The sequence below is a fragment of the Sphaerodactylus townsendi genome, linkage group LG02 (assembly GCF_021028975.2).
Source record: "Sphaerodactylus townsendi isolate TG3544 linkage group LG02, MPM_Stown_v2.3, whole genome shotgun sequence".
Lineage (NCBI taxonomy): Eukaryota > Metazoa > Chordata > Lepidosauria > Squamata > Sphaerodactylidae > Sphaerodactylus > Sphaerodactylus townsendi.
In genome coordinates, this window is record NC_059426.1 from 162,234,244 (window position 1) to 162,253,701 (window position 19,458).

At 45.5% G+C, this 19,458-nt stretch overlaps 1 protein-coding gene across 2 annotated transcripts in view; it reads left to right on the forward strand.

Moving 5' to 3' along the window:
* RCOR1 (REST corepressor 1) overlaps positions 1–19,458 on the forward strand; it is a 205,193-nt gene that overhangs the window by 79,641 nt on the left and 106,094 nt on the right. For both annotated transcript variants that reach the window (XM_048485455.1, XM_048485456.1), the window contains exon 3: positions 12,662–12,745. In XM_048485455.1, coding sequence (XP_048341412.1) covers positions 12,662–12,745 — 84 coding nt within the window. The remainder of the gene's footprint in view (positions 1–12,661; positions 12,746–19,458) is intronic.

Sequence of the window (19,458 nt, forward strand, 5' to 3'; positions counted from 1 at the left end):
CTCCAGCCTGAAAGACTTGTGGCTTTTCAGGACTTGTGACAGTAAAAAAACCTCTCCAATTTAACCTGGCAAGTGGGATGGTGACATTGTGGTTGTGGTGATTCATGTATTTTGCTGCATAAGAACTGCTGGAATTAATTTTTAAAAGGTGGGGGAAGCTCCGCTGCTTGTTAGCTACAAATCTGTCTGTACTTGGAATTCACTCTCTCTCCCTCTCTGGTGCACGTACGCTTTCCCCTGCACAGGTAAAGCTTCCTCATAAATAAATGTCAGGTCATTTCTAAAGTCGTCCTGGATTCCACTGAAGATTATGCCAAGGTCTGATCTGTGCTTGAAAACCCACAGTTCGAAGAGACAAGGAGGATACCACAGAATTTTTAAAAAGGAGTTCTAACAGGGTATCTGTTTCAAAGTGTAATTTCACACCTCTCACCTGGTATGTGCTGCCGTGAGGGAATTTTGGTCTTTTTCTTTTAGAGCCTTCCACACATGTGGGGAAACTGCTTCATTAAGACTGTGAGGATTCCCACCTTCCACAAGAAAATACAGTTTAAAGATGCTTGCATGAATGGTCACTGAGCTAAGCAATTGATTTGTTTTTCCTCTCTTTGTTATTAAGCTTTCTTGAAAAAAAAAGGCAGCTGGTGAATTTTAGCCCTGTGATCTTGGCACGCGTTGCTTCAGTGTTCTAAAGAGACAGAGAATCCAACATCACAGTGCTCACAGATGGAGATTTTGTTCAGCTGTTTCTCCTCCCCAACCCATAACCTTTTCAGTGCATGGCCAGAGCTGTGTGAGGTGTTGTGTAATATGCCTCTGTGTTCTGCTGTTCCCATTCAATTACATTAAAAAGTCATATTTCTGGTGCTCAAATATTCAGTGACTTCGAGTCTGAATTTAAGTGTTCTTGGTGCGTTTCGCGAATGTTGTGTTTCAGTTAGATGTCCAGCAGCTAGAAATGAATGTCCGTCTGCTACTTTAAAAATACCTTGAAGTGTACATTGAGAATGAACTTGGAAGTATTGGTCACTCGGCTGCACAAATGACGCGTTCCTCTATGTGAAAGTCGGGACATGCAAAACCATACTGTGAGACAGTGGTCTTTATTATTAAATGAGCACATTTCTGTCAAACCCTTCCTCCAAGGCTATATGTGATGCCCCTTATCCCCATTTCGTCTTCAAAGCAGCCCTGTGAGGTGACTCGCACAAGGTCCTTTAATGAGTTTTGCAATGAACAGGGATTTGAAGTTAGAGCTTGCCAGGTCTGGTCCCGACATTGTAACAACTAGACCAGGGGTGTCCGATTAGAGTTGGACACCTCTGAACTAGACCATGCTGATTTCTCCTTCTTCCTGGAAAATTCTTGGCTGTTTTACCTTTGGTAGCTTTGGAGTTAGAGGCTGACATTTAAAGTGGAATTTTAGGGGCAGACCTAAGAAAATTAAACTTTCTAAAAAAAACAAACCCATTTATTTTATCTGTTTCCTTTGAATGTTATTTTTGGTGAAAATTGGGAGCAGGCATGAAACAATAGATCACTTGTATCTGAATTTGCCCTAGCCATTTCGGCTGATCAATTCTGAAGTGCAAGTCACTGTTATCTAAGTTTTAAAATAAACTTGATGCAATTTCAGTGGGCCAACTACAGGATATTTATACCCTTTTTCCTTGTGTAGTATTCAGTATCTTAGTAAAGTTTACATTGTAGCACTGATCAGTTATTCTTGGTACGCTATCCGCCGAATAACGATGCCCAGTTCCTGAGTCCCCGGGAAACTTAACAAAGATTTTTATTCAGGATTCATTTAAAACGTTTCTTAGTCACATTTCTGCCTCATGGAACTCAAGGCAGCTTACAGTATAAAAAGAGCATAATACATAGCAGTTCATAAAATACATGGAGGCCATGAATTAAAAATCACAATTCAAAATTTGACAATAGGCAGAAGGACTAGGCCAGTGATGGCAAACCTATGGCACGGGTGCCCGAGGTGGCACTCAGAGCCCTCTCTGTGGGCACGTGCACACAGAGTTTGTCTTGAAATTGCCCCCCCCCCCCCCACACACATCTAGGCTGGCCTGGGCTGCTGGACTTGATGTGCATGCACCTCAGCGAGCAGAGAGGACTCGGCTGGCGGGCCTGGTGCCTGTGCTTCAGGTGGCTGCTACCGGGGGGGGGGGGGGGCGGCGAGGCGGCAGAGATGCTAGAGAGGCACAGAGTGGCAGATGTGGGACTTGCTGAAGGCTACAGCAGGCTGGCCCATGCTCAAGGGGGTTATTCAGGTTAAATTGCCGAGTTGGCACTTTGCAATAAATAAGTGGGTTTTGGGTTGCAATTTGGGCACTCGGTCTCAAAAAGGTTCGCCATCACTGGACTAGGCTAATTAAACACTGTTCTAAATAAAACTGTGTCCAGCTGCTTCCTAAAGATCAAAAGTGAGGGGACCAGGTACACCTCCTCGAGGGACTCTGGGGAACAGCTGTGCTCTGTGCACCAAATCTTACATCAGTGATGCTCAGTGGGTGGGGAGCCACATGTGGCTCTTGGACATGCTACCTCTGGCACTTCTGGGTACAATTCCCCAATATGATATGTGCCTCCTATTTCAGGAAAGTGAGCAAGGCCATTACCTAGTTGGGCTTGTGGCTGGCAGGTTGTTCCCTCATTGAAACAACTGCCAGAGGAACAGGTAAGCTATTAGGTTCACTGAGATGCAGGCCTCGTGCCAGAGATGGAAATAGATGTGGCTCTTTTGGTTGACAGTGGTTGAGAATGTCACGTGAGCACACATGCTTGTGATTCAGATCAAACTGCTGGTGCAGCACAGTCCGTATTGCCTACTCAGACTGGCAGCTGCTCTCTAGGATCGTAGGCGGAGGGAGGGCTTTCCCATTACCTACTGCCAACCAATTCTTTCAATTGAAAATGCCGGGAATTGAACCTGGGACCTTCTGCAGAAGCTCTGCCACTGAGCAACAGCGCCCCCCTTCCCCCTAAATGTTGCTCTCCATATGCTGCAGAGTGAATAATTCCACTGTATTTCATGGGCAGGGTTGACACTTTTTGGCTTGGCTGAATGGCTGGAGTATAGTTTTTGTTCACATTAAGCTTTATCTTCTTCTTCCATCTGCAGATGGCAGAGAACTTCAGGACTGAGAGGTATGCCCTTGTGCACTCCATTTATGCGCATGCCTGGGTCATGCAGAAGCCTTGGTCCCTTGCACTGCCTCTGCCTCCTGCAAAACTTAGCAGTTCAATGTGGGGAAAGGGTTCTTTCTCGTCGTTTATTCATTCATTCATTCATTCATTCATTTATTTTATTGTTTAGATTTGTAGACTGACCCATCCCCTTGGGCCTCTGGGCGGTGTACAACAACATCAACATATATCCAGCTTGTGACGAAATAAACAATTATTACATGTATTAAAATCCATTAAAATCATTAAAACAGCGGTCAATACAGCGGTTTGCTATGAGACAAGAGGTAATAGTGTCCTTCTTTATGGTATAAGTTTTGGACAGGGGTCTGCAACCTGTGGCTCTCCAGATGTTCATGGACTGCAAATCCCATCAGCCCCTGCCAGCATGGCCAATTGGCAGGGGCTGATGGGAATTGCAGTCCATGAACATCTGGAGAGCCACAGGTTGCAGACCCCTGGTTTTGGAGATGGCAGAAGCTGCCTCTCCTGCTAAAGTTCAGCTGTACAAGGACATCCCTCCAAAACTGCTTACTCCTCTTGAACTTTGTAAATAGAGACCTGGAAGACCTCCCGGGAATGCCTCCCTCCACCCAGTATATATGTAGTCATCATAAAATGTCCCAGTCAGAAAGGATTGCCTTTTGTCCTGTTTAATAAAAATTGGGAGTCTAGTGGTACCTTAAAAGACTGATATTTTTATTTTGGCATATGAGGAAGAGAGTTTGGATTTATGCCCTGCTTTTCTCAACTGTAAGGAGTCTCAAAGTGGCTTGCTAACTCCTTCCTTTCCTCACCCCACAACTGACACCTTGTGCGGGAGGTGGGACTGAGAGAGTCTTGAGAGAACTGTGAGCGTCCCGAGGTCACCCAGCAGGATTCACGTGTAAAAGCAGGGAAGCAAATCTAGTTCTGCAGATTAGAATCCACTGCTCATGTGAAGGAGTGGGGAATCAAACCCAGCTCTTCACACGCTCTTAACCACTACACGGTGCTGGCTCTCCAGCGTTTGTGAGTTGGAGCTCGCTTGATCAGATTTATATCAGAGTGCAAATCCATCAGGCTGATGTGTGCGTGCAACAGAAAGGCAGGGGAATGTACCAAGGAACGATGATTCGAAAACAAGATCCAATCTAAAGAATAATTAGCTCACTGAAAACAGGTGTGAGACATACTCAACTATTATTAGATTGGCCAACTGTAAAACATAGCTCAGGATGAATGAGATAAGCAGGTACAAAAGGCCTGTACGGAAGCATAACTGAAGTAATTAAAATCTGTTAAAGGTTCGACAGGCAAGTTATTATCATCTGGAACATTTGAGTTCTCCTGAACTAATGTTTTTTCCGGGCACATATGCACTCTTGCTCCTAGTAGGCAGCTAATTTGGTGACTCACAGTGATGCTGGATACCATTTTATTTGGCTGTTACAGTTCCTCCTGGGCAATAAAGCCACTTAGATTCGGGGACAGGGTGGGGAATGTGATAACGCTTTCAGTTGCAGGGTGGCAATTCTTGAAAACAGCTAGCAGTTTCTTATCGCAACTTGTGGCCTGTGTCTGTTAATGAGGGACGTGGGAAAACCAGGCCTGTTCGCAAAGATGACTAGAAAAATTGGGTTGCTCAGGAGGCGGCAACTCAAATTCTTAATCCTTCAGTTTGCTTTTATTCTGGAGATTGATTTTAATACACACAGAGAGAGAGAGAGAGAGAACGAGAACGAGAACGAGAACGAGAACGAGAACACGAACTAGGTGCCATGGAGAGCAGTTTATTTGACCTGATAGATCCCAACACATTTCATAATGAACTTTATCAGGGGATCTCAATCAGAAACTTCTCTAACTCCCACCCTGAACAAAAGTGTTATTTTAATGTAGAGCCAAATCAGTTTCTAAACCAAAGGCTGGTTGTTAATGCGTATCATGGGTATAAGTCAGTAGTGGCAAACCTATGGCACGGGTGCCAGAGGTGGTACTCAGAGCCCTCTCTGTGGGCACGCGCAAACAGAATCCTCCCCCCCACCCCATCTAGGCTGGCCTGGGCTGCTGGCCTTGATTATTAGCATTAAACCCAAGACCTAGTTTTGGGGAAGCAGCATAGGTAACCCTGTTAAGCACTGTTAAACCCCACTGATTTTCATGCAAAGAACTAAAGCACGATCCTTTACTTGGCAATGGGGCTTGCCTCTGAGTAAACCTTCCTAGGGTTGTGATTCACCCGTTGGAAGAGCTGCACGGTTGCTTCAAAGCAAAGCCACTGACTACCACCAAGCTTATTCCCGAATAACACATGCCTTGGAGCCAACCGTTTTTTCTAAACCAGGGGTAGGGAACCTGCAGCTCTCCAGATGTTCAGGAACTATAATTCCCATCAGCCTCTGTCAGCATGGCCAATTGGCCATGCTGGTAGGGGCTGATGGGAATTGTAGTTCCTGAACATCTGGAGAGCCGCAGGTTCCCTACCCCTGTTCTAAACCAAAACCTCAGTATTCAGGTCAAATTGCCGTGTTGGCCCTTTGTGATAAATAAGTGGGTTTTGGTTGCAATGTGGGCACTCGGTCTCGAAAAGGTTCGCTATCACTGGACTAGAAAATGGTGGGGACGGTGGTGGCCTCCTGCAGGAGTATTGGAACTACTGACTAGGGCGGCTGCTGGTCATTGCTCTTTAAGCAATTGAGTTGATTATTGGGTTTTTGTGGGAGGTCATAGAGTTAGGTTAGTTGGTTGGTCCCCTTGTGGGGGCAATAAGAATTAGACTGCTCATAGTTTTCTGGTACTTGGGTAGGGTTTTTTAGTGTTAGACCACCCCGGTTATGGAACCGAGGGAAATCGTTGTCTTTTGTTGTCTTGCCTATAAGGTTAATTTTGAGGCTTGTTAGTGGTAATGGTTAGGTTTTCATGTACTATGGATTGATATTTTTGGTAGCTGTTAGAATGTTGTGTTGTTTGATGCTATGTTGTTATTATGCTGTGAAATGTAAGATGCTATTATACTGTCACAAATTGTTACGATGCTATTATGCTGATATGTGTTAGTTGTTAACCTGAGACGTTGGACCAGTGTTAGGATTTGTTGTAATTGACTTTACTTTATGCCTATTGTATTGATATGCTGTTGTTATTTACACCGCCCTGAGCCTTTGGGGGAGGGCGGTATATAAATTAAAAGTCAAACCAAATCAAAATCAAATCACTTCAGCAGTGCTGTCCCCAGTAGCAGAGGCGTACCTAGGGAAAATGGAGCCCGGGGCAACATCTAGGGGGAAAGGAGCAGGGGGTGCGGAAAACTCAGCCCTGGGCTCCATTTTCCCTAGATACACCTCTGGGCCAGCCACGGTTCTCTTTGAACTCTCTCAGCCCCACCAAGGTGTCTGCTGTGAGGAAGGGAAGGGAAGGAGTTTGTAAGTCCCTTTAAGACTCCTCACAGGAAAAAAAAGTGAGGCATAAATCCAAAGTCTTCTTCTCGTCTAACACCCAAATCCTTTTAAGTGTTGTGTGTATGGGGGTGGGGAATAAATTGTAGCCAAAAGATAGTTAAAAATTACCACCCTCACCTCCTCCTTCAAACCAAGTTTTAAAAACCCAGTGAGGACTAGAAAACTTTCCTACAAGAGGTTCCTTGGGTAACTGACAGGCCTTTTGCTATTTTGCCCTTTAGATTAAGAGAAGAAAGGCAGCTGAGAGCCTTCAACAAATTTCTCCAGAAAATTAGATTCAGGCTAGAACTGCCACAAGGCCAGTTTTAAAGCAGCCCAACTGTGCAAATCCCTGACATAAAGGAAACTTGCTACAAAGATTAAATGTTTTTTGGAACATCAAGGTGCTTATTCCCTGGATGTTTTCAAAAATGGCAATCTAATTCTGGTCCTGCCCAGTTAACAACTTTTGCGTTATTTTCAATACCCTGGGGAGGGGGGGAAATGAACCATTTAAATTAGGTTAAAGTAATTTTGCTTTCTATGCAAACCTGGATACAGCTTTGCCTGTCATTTTTACATCCTTCCTGGAAGAAACAAGAAACCTAGAAATTACATGCAGCAAAACCCTTCCAGTATTTCAAATTGCTCGTGCACAACCCAAATTAAATCTGATAGTGGAGTTGTGCAGAGGCGTACCGGGGGGAAATGGTGCCCGGAGACATCCGTTCTCTGGGCGTGCCCCCCATGCCTGGAGTGGGGCCCACCCCTGCCCCTCTCCCAGCTGCTGGCTTTGAGCCAGCAGTCCCTTCTGCCCTCCCCTCTGGGGCAGGAGTCGGCAGGCAGGAGGGGACAGGGCTTGGGGGGGGGGGTCCTCTGGCTTCCTTGGCCCCGCCCATGTCAATGATGACATGGGCGGGGCTGAGGGCGACAGAAGGCAACTAGGACTTCCTGCTGCATTGCCGTCTTCCTGGTCACGTGGGGGTGATTTTGCGCCCCCACGTGACCAGATCAGTGGCACCCGGGGATAGAGGGTACCCCCTGTCCCTAGGCAAATACATCACTGGAGTTACATTTACTTGTTTTTAAACCTAGACCAGCAAACCTGGTTCCCACTTTGCAACATTTTGTAGAAGATCCTAATCTCCATTCAGTCCCAATCAGTAGTTCACTACAATAATATCAACCGTTTGAAGCAGAGAGGCAGACCAATCCAAGAAAAACCCACATATGGAAACTTCTACAGAAGTTTGATTAATGTTTAATAGCCTGGACAAGTACTTGACTACACACCCAAAGCAAATCGGGGTGGTGTCTCAAGAGAGCCGTTTACTTTAAATATGAGCTAAGAATACCGTTGGCAACGCTGACCATTTTTCATTCATTTTACCGACACAGGACAGATTATGAATGGAAAAGGTTTAAGGTTTAGTAATTCTACCCCAAATCCAAGACATATAAAACCCATGTAGCAGTGCTATAGAGCTTAAGTATCTTTATGGGCCTTACAGGATTATCTGTCTTCTTGGCTCAATGCAGAGTATACTGAAAAAAAATGACTGTCAAAATAGCTATACAAAGCTGTACCATTTAGAAAATCCATATCCTGCCTTTACACGTAAGAAGTGCCCTCTAAGCACCATCGGAATAGAAACTTGGGAAGCCCCAATTCTCCTTCCCTAGAAGTTCCAGTTTAAGTGCCTCTCCATGGCCGGACCTATTTAAAAACACAGGCAGGATATAACTGGAGAGGCCGAGGATTGAACCCAGGACCATTAGGACAAAGGATCTACAGTCACTAGGCTAGGAGAGACCTCTGCCTAAGAACATGGAAAGCAGCTGCCAGCCCCAAAAGATAGCAGTTAAATGCAGCAGTAGCACCTTGCAGGTTCCAATCTAGAAGGAAGATGTTTCACAGAGGCCAGCCACCCATCCCTGCAGGAGCAGAAGGCTCAGCAACCTTTTTATAATGACAGAACTGAGCAGTGTCAACATTCAGAGCAACAGATCAGCAAGGAGCCAGTCGACGAGAGCACACTCATGTAACAAACTATACGTCTTAACGTTACCAGTGAGTGACGTGCTGCTTAATAATCTACAAAGTTTCCACAGCTAAAGTGCTACCGTAGTTGCTGCAAGTCCTTTATTAGACAGTGGTACACACAAGGACTCACAAGCAGTAATAAATATACACAGGAGTACCCTGCCCAATTGTTTTAATGCATTAGCATGGACTTGTGCATGGTTTGTGCAGTTGTTCACCTCCATCATTCCCCTTCCGGTAAAGCACCTCTAAGAAACCTTTTAGTCCCATAAAAATCTTCGTCTGCCATTCCCTTCACACACCCGTCTACAATCCCAACCACCCCTCCAATGTACCTTCAAAGTTAAAGGGTTCGTTTTCTTTTTTTGAAAAGCCTTTTGGTTCTATACCAAACTTATCTCTGGAGCCATAGTTTGCTGTACAGGAGAATTTTCTAGATTGTCCAGAAAATATAATTAGTCCAAAATACTGCCACCTGACTTTTTTCTAGGAGGAGAAAATACATTACTCCGGTGCTCCAAGAATTACAATGTTTACCTATTTGTTTCTGGGCACAACTGAAGGCGTTGGCTTGGAACCCCCAGACAATTCGTATCCAGACCAGCACTGAGGTGTACCTGCTTTTAAGAAATGAGGCTCCCTGTAGAATAAAATATTGGGAAGTTGGAAGACTGTAATCCACCAAAAGCAAGGCCTTTTCAGTAACTGGCCCCAGCAGTGTGGAATCAGCTTCTCTTAGATACCTATTTTGCATCTTCATTTGCTTCCTTTCAGTGGCAGGTGGAACATTTTCTATTCTCAACTTGTGATACTGGAAACTAGTCAATGTTTACAATGTGGCTGAGTTGTGGCTTCATACTGAGAAATATTTAAGAGAGTTTTACATAGTTGTTTTGGTTGTTTTGAGGCTGCCGTTTGGGTTTTACTACATTAGTGTTGGCTTGAACTGCAAACTACTTTGTGAGTCTTTCTGAGCTAAAGAGAAATAAGAATATTCTAAATAAAATGTTAATACAGGGAAGTCTGTTTAGGTATTTACAAACCAAGTTGAACACAGCAACAGCTACTAGTGTGATCTACTAGGCCAGGGGTCTGCAACCTGTGGCTCTCCAGATGTTCATGGACTACAAATCCCATCAGCCCCTGCCAGCATGGCCAATTGGCAAAACTAGGTCTTATGTTTCATGCTAATAATCGAGCCCAGCAATCCAGGCTGGCCTAGATGTGGGGGGGGGGAGGGGGGGCTCTGTATGCACGTGTCCACAGAAAGGGCTCTGAGTGCCACCTCTGGCACCCTTGTCATAGGTTGCCGATGCCCCACTCTCAAATGTTTTCTGGGCGTAAGGTGCCCAAATGGTTCTTTAAACAGAGGGACTCTCAGACGTTTCCGATGCCCCACTCTCAAATGTTTTCTGGGCGTAAGGTGCCCAAACGGTTCTTTAAACAGAGGGACTCTCAGACGTTTCCTGAGCAGCAGATTGTCATGTGGATTCTCAAGTGTTCTCCTATGTTTCCGTCACAACCTCTGGCGGGCTGCTGAGCCAGACTCGTTTTGGGCTGACCCTGCAGGGCGATCTTTCCATTCTTACTCACACAAACCTGGAGGGATCCGGGGAAGTTGCTCCGGCAGTTTTTGGCACGGTTGAGCACCTGCTGCAGGCCGAAGAGGCAGAGGGCGGTGGAGGTGGGCATTCTGGGCATCTTGCCGGAGGTGATGGGCCACTCCTTCATGGGCCTGCTCCCGGCCAGGTTGCTGAAGGACCAAACAGGGAGATCTCCCATTTTAGACTTCTTCTGGGCAGTCCTGTATGAGGTCATGTGGCTGCATCCCCAAATATATACTAAAGTTAAAAATAACTTTTTAGGATTTTACATCAAGCTCATGTTCTTAACAGCTACCTCAACGGGGAGGTAAAGGTGTGCTTGTTCTAGACCGTGCGGATGTGTGTACTGCAGTAGCGATTAGGTGAAGAAACCACCTTGGTCACCCTGGTGAATGACTTGCACTGGGTGATGGGCAGGCAGAGCAGGGCACTGTTGATTCTGCTGGAACTCGCAGTGACTCTTGATACCATCAGTTATGGTGTCCTTTTACTGCATGTCTGAGCAGGGATTGGGAGGTCCCATTTGTGGCGGTTCCCATGCTGCCTGAAGGGGGTGGTATTTCGGTCAGGACTCTGCACCACATCTTGTCATTCAGATTTTGAGTCACTGTTTCCTCTCCATCCCCGCCCCCTTAGAAGACCCCCCAAGCACAGCCACTCTACCTTCATTTTGCAAAACCCTGCATAAGCATCCTACCCGTTGTAGAGAGGATGTATGTTTAGCATAATCCGCATAATTCATGTTTAAGGATAGTCACGTCTCTCTCCCATTCTCACCTTGAATAAGCCCAGGGTTCATTTAGAGCAGAGTAGATCATTTGACTGGCGTTGCCACTGGAAGTAACTGATCCAGTTCTACATGCTGACACAACACAGCCCATTTCTCTCTGCTTGCTCTCTTTTCTCTTGGCTAACAGTGCAGGGAATCAAATAACAGCCTTCGCTGCAGATCTGCTATTTAACCCTATAGAACGAGTATTTTTTGGTCATGGTCAGCTCCTAGAGGGGGTCTGAAAATGAGAATTGTATCTACATTTGAAACGTGGTGCAGACACTCCTTGCATTTACACAGGCTATATCCCCAAAGAGACTTTTCTCCACGCCTTCCAAGCCATATCAGTTTGTTTCTGGAGTATTCATGTGACACAATTAATTGTTTGATGCAGATTTCTCAGTCTTTTCCTTACCTCTGTTTTTTATTTCTCAAACCCCGGTTTGTTACAACCTTTATGAAAAGAGCATGGTCCAAGTGCATTGGCAGAACAGCTAGACAGGACAGGTGTGCATTTTTAAAAGATCCTGCCCACATGGGCCTCATTTTCCGTCCGTCATCCCTGCTCAATTGCCACTTTCCTTGCTGCGACACCGGAGGGATTTTTGAAAACTGGTAATTACTGTTGCATTAACATATTATAGAGGTGTGGATAGCCTAGCTTAACTTCAGCTCGTTGGAGCCTGGGAGCTGAGTTGGCCATGGTAGTTCTCTGTCTCACCAAAAGAAAAACCAAAATTGTAACTTCATTCGCCACATGCCGGATCGTCCTTGTTTTCTAATGCTCCGTCTGGGTCCTAGTGCCCATTTAGTTCTGTTAGGCAGGCACCAGGATCCAAACGGAGCATTCTAAAACAAAGGCAGTCCAGCATGAGGCAAATGAAGGTACAATTTTGGTGTTTCTTTTGGTGAGACAGAGTACAGTACTTGAATGAGAGACCACTGAAGAAAACTGAGGCTGCTAAGTGGAGCAAGGCAATGGCAAAACCAACTCTGCTTCTCTCTCGCCTGGGATCGGGGCTGCCGTGAGCCCATTGCAACTCAGTGGCATCGTCTTCTTTTAATGTTAGAATCTGTGGCAGCAGTGTGTTAGTTCCTGTAAATTTTCAGCTATCTTTTAAAAGAACTTGAGATTTTGCATTAAAAAAAAAATGAAAACAGGGCGCTCTGTGGCAATAGATTGTTATAACACTATTGCACAATAACTGAATGGCAATTGCTGACTTGTTTTCTTTTAAAAAGCCCTCTGGTGGTGAAGCGTGGGGGAGAAAATCCAGGGAAAGCAGAGGCTGATGGCCGTGCAGACCTTGTGCGCAGACAGACAGTCCATTTTCTGTGTGGAAACTCCACTGGTAGTGGAAATGGTAGGGAAATGAAGAATCCTTGCAATGTCTTTTGTTTCCCTAGTCCTAGACGTGTTATGTATGAAGCATCCCTACAAGGCATAACGTTTGTCTTTTTTGATTTAATATTTTCTTTCCTAATTGGGAGCGGCTCCCGAAGGGTCTCAAAGACCGAAAAACATCTCACCCATCCCAGTTTTCTTCCTCTGTTGGAGAATGACTTACCGTTCTTATGTTTTAATCTGTATATCTGTTGTTGTTTTTCTTCCCCCCCCCAGCTAAATTTGCAAAGCGATCTCAGGAGAGAGAAAATCTTGGTATGCTCGTCTGGTCACCGAATCAGAATATATCCGAGGCAAAGTGTAAGTCACTAGATATTTTTTCCTTTTCTTTGTTAATATTGTTTTAATAAACTGTTTCAATAAAAGTCAAGATGGAGTTGCCTGGGTTCTCACCTGGGAGCGCCTGCAGTTTGTGACCTATTCTACTCTTCCATTGTGCTAAGAAACAAATTAACGTTTTGGGAGTAACGTCACCTTCCAAAGGGTCTTTGTTACTCAGATTACCAAACTGTGTGCAAAGCATAACTGTATGCAAAGCATACAGTTACCCAGATTACCAGGTCCTATAGGAAGAAGAGCGAGCGTTCTCGAAGGACTGTTGTTCATGGCCACAAATCTTTGAAGAGCTCACACCCAAGCTTCCCTTGATTCCCAGCCAATTAAAATCTTGATGCACGAAGAAGAGAGTTGTTGGGCTAGCCAGAAGGGGAAAAGAAATTGTGCTGGCTTCTCAGCAAATGATAATCATAATCATGAGGTTGAGGGTGTACATTCCAATGAATATTTGAATTTGAATCTCTTGCTGAATAGGATAGAGGAAAAGAGGGTGGTGGTTGATTTAAGCTAAGAGAGAAATCTAGCAGAGAAATGACACGTGGTTTCAGTTCTTCTTGGCCACACACCACAGCTAGCCTGACTTCATCATGTTACACCAAAAAAAAACTGCTTCAGATTCAGGGAAGTGGGTGGATGATGATGAGGATGAGGATGAGGATGATGATGATGATGATGATGATGAGGAGGATGATGATGATGATAAGAAGAAGAAGAAGAAGAAGAAGAAAGAAGAAGAAGAAGAAGTCGTCGATGACGATGACGACGACGACGACAGCAGGGTCGAGGACAAAGAGCTGGAAAAGGATCACGAAATAGAAGGACCTACAAATTGAAGTCAAACGATTGTGGAGAAAAAGAACAGCAATCCCAATAGTGGTCGGTGCTCTAGGAGAAATTCCAAGAAACCTTGAAAAGCATCTGAAAAGCCTAAACTTGGACAGAACATCAGTCCACATGCTGCAGAAAGCAGTACTTCTAGGAACCGCACACATTCTACACAAATACCTCTAATATCCTAGGTCCTTGGGAAGGACTTGATATTCAGAGTCGAATTCCAGACACTTGTGCCGTGTTGTTAGGTACATATAATAATAAGTGTGCCATCAAGTCACAACTGACTCACGAGGACCCTAAGACCGTGGGGGTTTTTCAAGTAAGAGATTAGCAGAGGTGGTTTGCTTTTGCCTTCCTCTGCACAACTACCCCAGTTTCCCTTGATTGTCTCCCATTCAAGTAGTTATTGTGCATGGCTGTGTTTAACTTCAAAGCTCTGACAAGGTCAGGCTAGTCTGGGCTACTAGGTCGCTGGGTGGACGCATGAAGCTAGTTTATTCTGATCCAAGACCATGTATCACTTAACTGGCAGTTCTCTCCATCTTCCCCTGACCAGCTATCCGATTTCCTTGCGCTGTGAATGATGGAAACGGAATCTGGGGCTTTTCTGTATGCAAAGCATATGTGTTGCCATATGGTCATAGGAAGGAGAGAGGTAGTCCTGATTTCTGATGTGTTTGGAGTTGACAGTTTCCCCAAGCTCACATCATTACTTATGAATATCATTAATAAACACCAGCCAGGAAATCTGGGTGCAATTATCCATCTCCATGTTAATTACATGATGGGTTACTTGCATCCAGGCATCAGTTGCGTGGAATATGATTCTGCGTCAACCTAACATTGAAGGATGAATGTGAAGAGCACTGCATCCATGTGCTAATGGAGTTGTGTGAGCCATGGGGGCCTTAGTTAGGGACAAGCAATCTGAGTCCCCTTCTGCATGGGCCAATAAACGCAGGCTAACCACGGTATAAAACCTGTGTTTGGGGGACGGGGGACTTTGCACCAATCCTGCTCCTAATGCTCTGCGTTTTCCCCCAACCCAGATTTTTTCAACTACCTGCGATTCTTTTGTTTTAATGTGGATTGCTGCTGTGGCCAGACAAATGGCTGCCCCAGAAAGCACTTTACTTGGCCACGCTACTCTTTTTTTCCCCAGTCCCCGCCTCTCTGCTGTGTAGCTACGGAGGGGCACAGGGACGGCAACATGGCTGTGGAGGTCCATGCCTGCCAGGCTTTGTGGCTACACTGTGGAGGGAGGTGAGGGGGGGGGGGAAGCGCCTCCATGTGAAGGTGCACGCCCTGACCAACGCGCTCGTTGACCATGAGACGCCCTGCCGTGCAAACGACCTGAGGCTACGGATGGGTTAATTTACCCCGCCTGCAACCCGCTTTACATTTGCCGTGCGGAAAGGGCCTGAGTTAAATGCAAGCAGGTCTGACTTATGCTTCAGAATGCAAAGCTTGAGCTTTACAGTAAAGCCGGTGATTTGGGTAGGGACCAGTCGCTTGCTTGGAGCCCTTGTCTCATTTCTGAGCCCACCACATGCCTCCCTGTTGGTGTAATCTGCGTAGCCATTGTCAGCTTACATAAAAATGGGGAATTATTGCATAATTCTGGTATACTCCCATTGGAATGTTCTCATGCATACTCCCTGCAAATGTTTAAGTCTGTGACAAGGATATCCACAGATGGCATGTGTCATCTTGCTCCCCCACTGTAGGCAGGCTCTACACACACTTCTAAACTGTTCTCCTGCATGTGTATCTTCAGATGAGTTGTATTGAGTGCGTGATGTACAATTGAATACCGTGTCATGCATTCCAAAGAGCTTATTAAATTAGTTTTAGTGACTGAAGATCTCTCTAGTTTCCAAAGGCTTTCAGGACCATATACAAGTGTACCCCCTATTTTGTTTCCTGTTCTCAACGTGAATTGGAGTTGTCGCTTCTTATCATAGAGTTATAGGGCTGGAAGAGACCCCGAGGACCATCAAGTCCAATCCCTTCAATGCAGGAACACACAATCAAAGCACAAAGCATTCATGTTAACATGCATTGGGGTGGGCAGGGTTGGTGGTGGAATCCACCCTTTCCCTGCTCAATTTGTGTTCATAAACTCATCGGTGCGGCGTATTGGTTATGAGCAGCGGATTCTAATTTGGAGAACCAGGTTTGTTTCCCCACTCCTCCATATGAAGCCTACTGGGGATCCTTGGAGCAGTCACAGTTCTCTCAGAATTCTCTTAGTCCCACCTACCTCACAAGGTGTCTGTTGTGGGGAGAGGAAGGAATGACGCTTGTAAGCCGCTTTGAGACTCCTTACAGTTGGAAAAAGCGAGGTATAAGTCCCAACTCTTCTTTATCATCATCACTGAAATGTTTTGAGGAAGACATGAGAACAGCCATGCCAGAACAAGCCAGAGGCCCACCAAGACCAGCACTCTGTTCACACATTTGGGTCACCAGCTTCTCCTAGGAAGCCCACAAGCAGAACAACTGCAATAACATCCTCCTGCTTGTGCTCTCCGGCGACAGATACACAGAGGCATACCGTGGTACTGGAAGAAGTAGACATCCATCAGCTATTAGCCACAGATGGGTTCCCAAGTATGCACTAGTTCTGTTTACCGTATATACTTGTGTATAAGTCAACCCAAGTGTTAAGTCGAAGCACCTAATTTTACCACAAAAAACTGGGAAAACTTTTTGACTTGAGTATAAGTCTCGGGTGGGAAATGCAGCAGCTACTGGTAAATTTCAAAAATAAAAATAGATACCAATAAAATTACAATAATTGTGGCATCAGTAGCCTACATGTTTTCGAATATTTATTTCAAAGCTGTGTGGCCGGATCGGTCTAGTGGATTCTGATTACCAGGATTTTACCTTTGCATATGATTGTAGTATTCTTTATGCGGTGTATCACAGAGAAAAGTCTGTTTCTCAATGTGATACACCTCTGAAGATGCCAGCCACAGATGCATGCCCGTTATAAACAAAATCTACCAGATCCCGGCCACACAGCCCGGAAAACCCTCCAGAACCGTAGATACCAATAAAATTCACATTAATTGAGCGTACCAGCAAGTTAAATGTTCTTGAATATTGGTCGTTCAAAGAAAAACAGTAAACCAGCCCTGTAAGCGGCGAGGGTCACCAGGTGGGGGGTAAAAGGGCAGGAACCTGCTGAGGTTTATATGCTTGCCCCCTGTTCTGCAGAAGGGGGGCGGGAGGAAGCCGCTCTATCGCTACAGCGGTTGGAGCCATGCGCGGTTGGGGCTTTCAAGGCTCCGCTCCAGCCGCTATGGGGACCCTCACTCGCGGCAAGTTGAGCCGGGCTGAAAAAAAGTCAATTTATACAATAAAGTATATACTGCAGTTACTGTTTCGCCATACTTCTCTTAATCACGGTAATATCAGGGTGCATTTTAAAGTGGATAATTTTGCACTTTTCTGTAGTCATGTGTAAAAAGATGCATGGTGCCGATCCAATCCGCCGCATTCGGTTCCAAAAGCAGCGAACAAACGCCGCTTAGCGTGTTCGCCGCGTCTCTGCTCTCTCTGTTTTCCTTGAAAAGGCGTGTCATTTACTACTAGTTCCAGAGGCCTCCTAACTATGGAGTTGCTCTTTTAACAGCGTTGTCTCAAAGGACTGTTGCTCATCACTTTCTAGAGGAACGAAGTAAAGGCTGCGGCGGCAGCCTGTTTGAACGGCTGGCAATAAATATTGAACTCTTTGAGGGTGAAGTTGGAGTGATGACACAGCGTATTGCCGGTTAAAAGTATCATTGGCAAAACAAAGGTACAACTAACTCTTTCTAAGCAAACTTTACCGCTGCCGGTTAGCGCCCGCCCCATTTCAATGGCAGTTTTGTAGGAGGAATTGGTGTTGAATTCTGTCCCCAGTCAAGCACGGTGATGTCTCTTCTTTCCTCTGCTGCTTATCTGAAAGACTCCAGCAACAACATTTTGTAAAGGGCTTGAAGAAGACGACAAGGGAAGAACACAGATCGCACGAGCCTTTGCTCTCTCTCCTCTTTTTCAGCACGCTCACAGCCCACACTGGTTTCTGTGAATATTTTAAGCATTGTAATTTTCATATATGTTTACTTGGGGATAGTTGCTCATTGACCACGGCTACTGGAAATGTTACGCATCTTCTGTCATTCCATTTGTGTGTTGATGTGTCCAAATCACTTGGAATTCCGTTATTAAGCAGGTTTTTGCCAGTGGCGCAGGCTGCTAGCCAACTTACCAGTGTGCCTGCAGGCGGGTACGTGGCACAGCAGAAAAGGTGAAGCTATGGCCATGTGCCCTTCTGGAGGAGTGAAGGCACTTTGCATCAATCTTCAGATTCTTTTTCCTGTATGGTCTTCGGGGGCATTTTCCATGAACAGAAAATAGAAATGAGTAGCTGAGACTTCTAAAATTGGCTGTTGTGGGTTTTCTGGGCAGTGTGGCCGTGGCAGGGCCGACGGGGGGGGGGGGGGAATGGCATTCGGGGCAAAATGGCCCCTGTGCCCCTGCGTGCCCCCTCACCCCCCAACACGCCCCCCCTTTAAAAGTTAAAAAAAAGGCCTGTTCTACGCAATAATGCTCCGGGGTGGGGGGGTGGCCTGAGGGAGAGGTGGGGGGAGCGATTCTCTGCCCCCCTCATGCCTGCGCCCAGGGCGTTTGTTTCCCCTTCCCCCGCCCCATGGTAGCGCCACCTATGGGCCATGGTCTGGTAATTTTTGCTCCTAAGGTTTTACCTGCAGCTATGACTGGCAACTTCAAGACCAGAATAGCACTGCCTTTTAAAAAGTTATTCAAGTTGTCAAATCTGATAGAATTTTTGGACTTAACAAGACTATGCTACTGCGTGTATTTGACATTTTTTAAAATAATATATCTATTTTACAGTGTGTGAGCAGGATGCAAAGTTTCTGTTCTGTGAATGGGGGTACCTTTTGCTGGTGTGAAGTTATCCAACAGTGGAAATCCAAGCTTTGGATCCAGCCCCTTCTCTTTTTTTTAATGCTTTCTTGCAGAAGTTCCCAGCACTACTTTGGGATCTTGTGAAATTTTAAATTAGCATGTGTGCTAATTTGAGTCACTCAGCAGTGGGGTAGAGCTGATATTCGCAACATGCGTTGGAGTTAAGAAAGCTTGCTATGACAAGAACACAACTGCGTCTTGCAGCTGCTTATGGTTAAATTTTAAGAAGAAACAGAAATGAATCTGTTCGGACTCTGTCATCCTTTGCCACTGGTAAAGTAAAATGAAGTGAATGGTAGGAATCAGGGTCATCAAGTACAGGGCATGGTCCAAGTATCCTCAAGGAGAAATACTGGAGAAGTGAAGAATAATAAGGAACAAGATGTTATTGTTCATGTATTTTTCTGTAAAATACTTCTCAGAAGTCACTGTCAGATATGCATCCAGGTGCATTCTCATGCCACCTGGAATGCACATGTACTGTCCACATCAGTGGGATTTTCTCCACACTCAGTCCCTCAGGAGCAGCAGTGGCGTAGTGGTTAAGAGCAGGTATACTCTAATCTGGAGGAACCGGGTTTGATTATCCTGCTCTGCCGCCTGGGCTGTGGAGGCTTATTTGGGCAGTTCAGATTAGCCTGTGCACTTCAACACATGCCAACTGGGTGACCTTTGGCTAGTCACAGTTCTTCTGAGCTCTCTCAGCCCCACCTACCTCACAGGGTGTTTGTTGTGAGGGGGGAAGGGAAAGGAGTTTGTAAGCCCTTTTGAGTCTCCTATAGGAGAGAAAGGGGGGGGGGTATAAATCCAGCTCGTCTTCTTCTTATGGAAATCATTTTCCCATTGCAGGCATTTTCCCA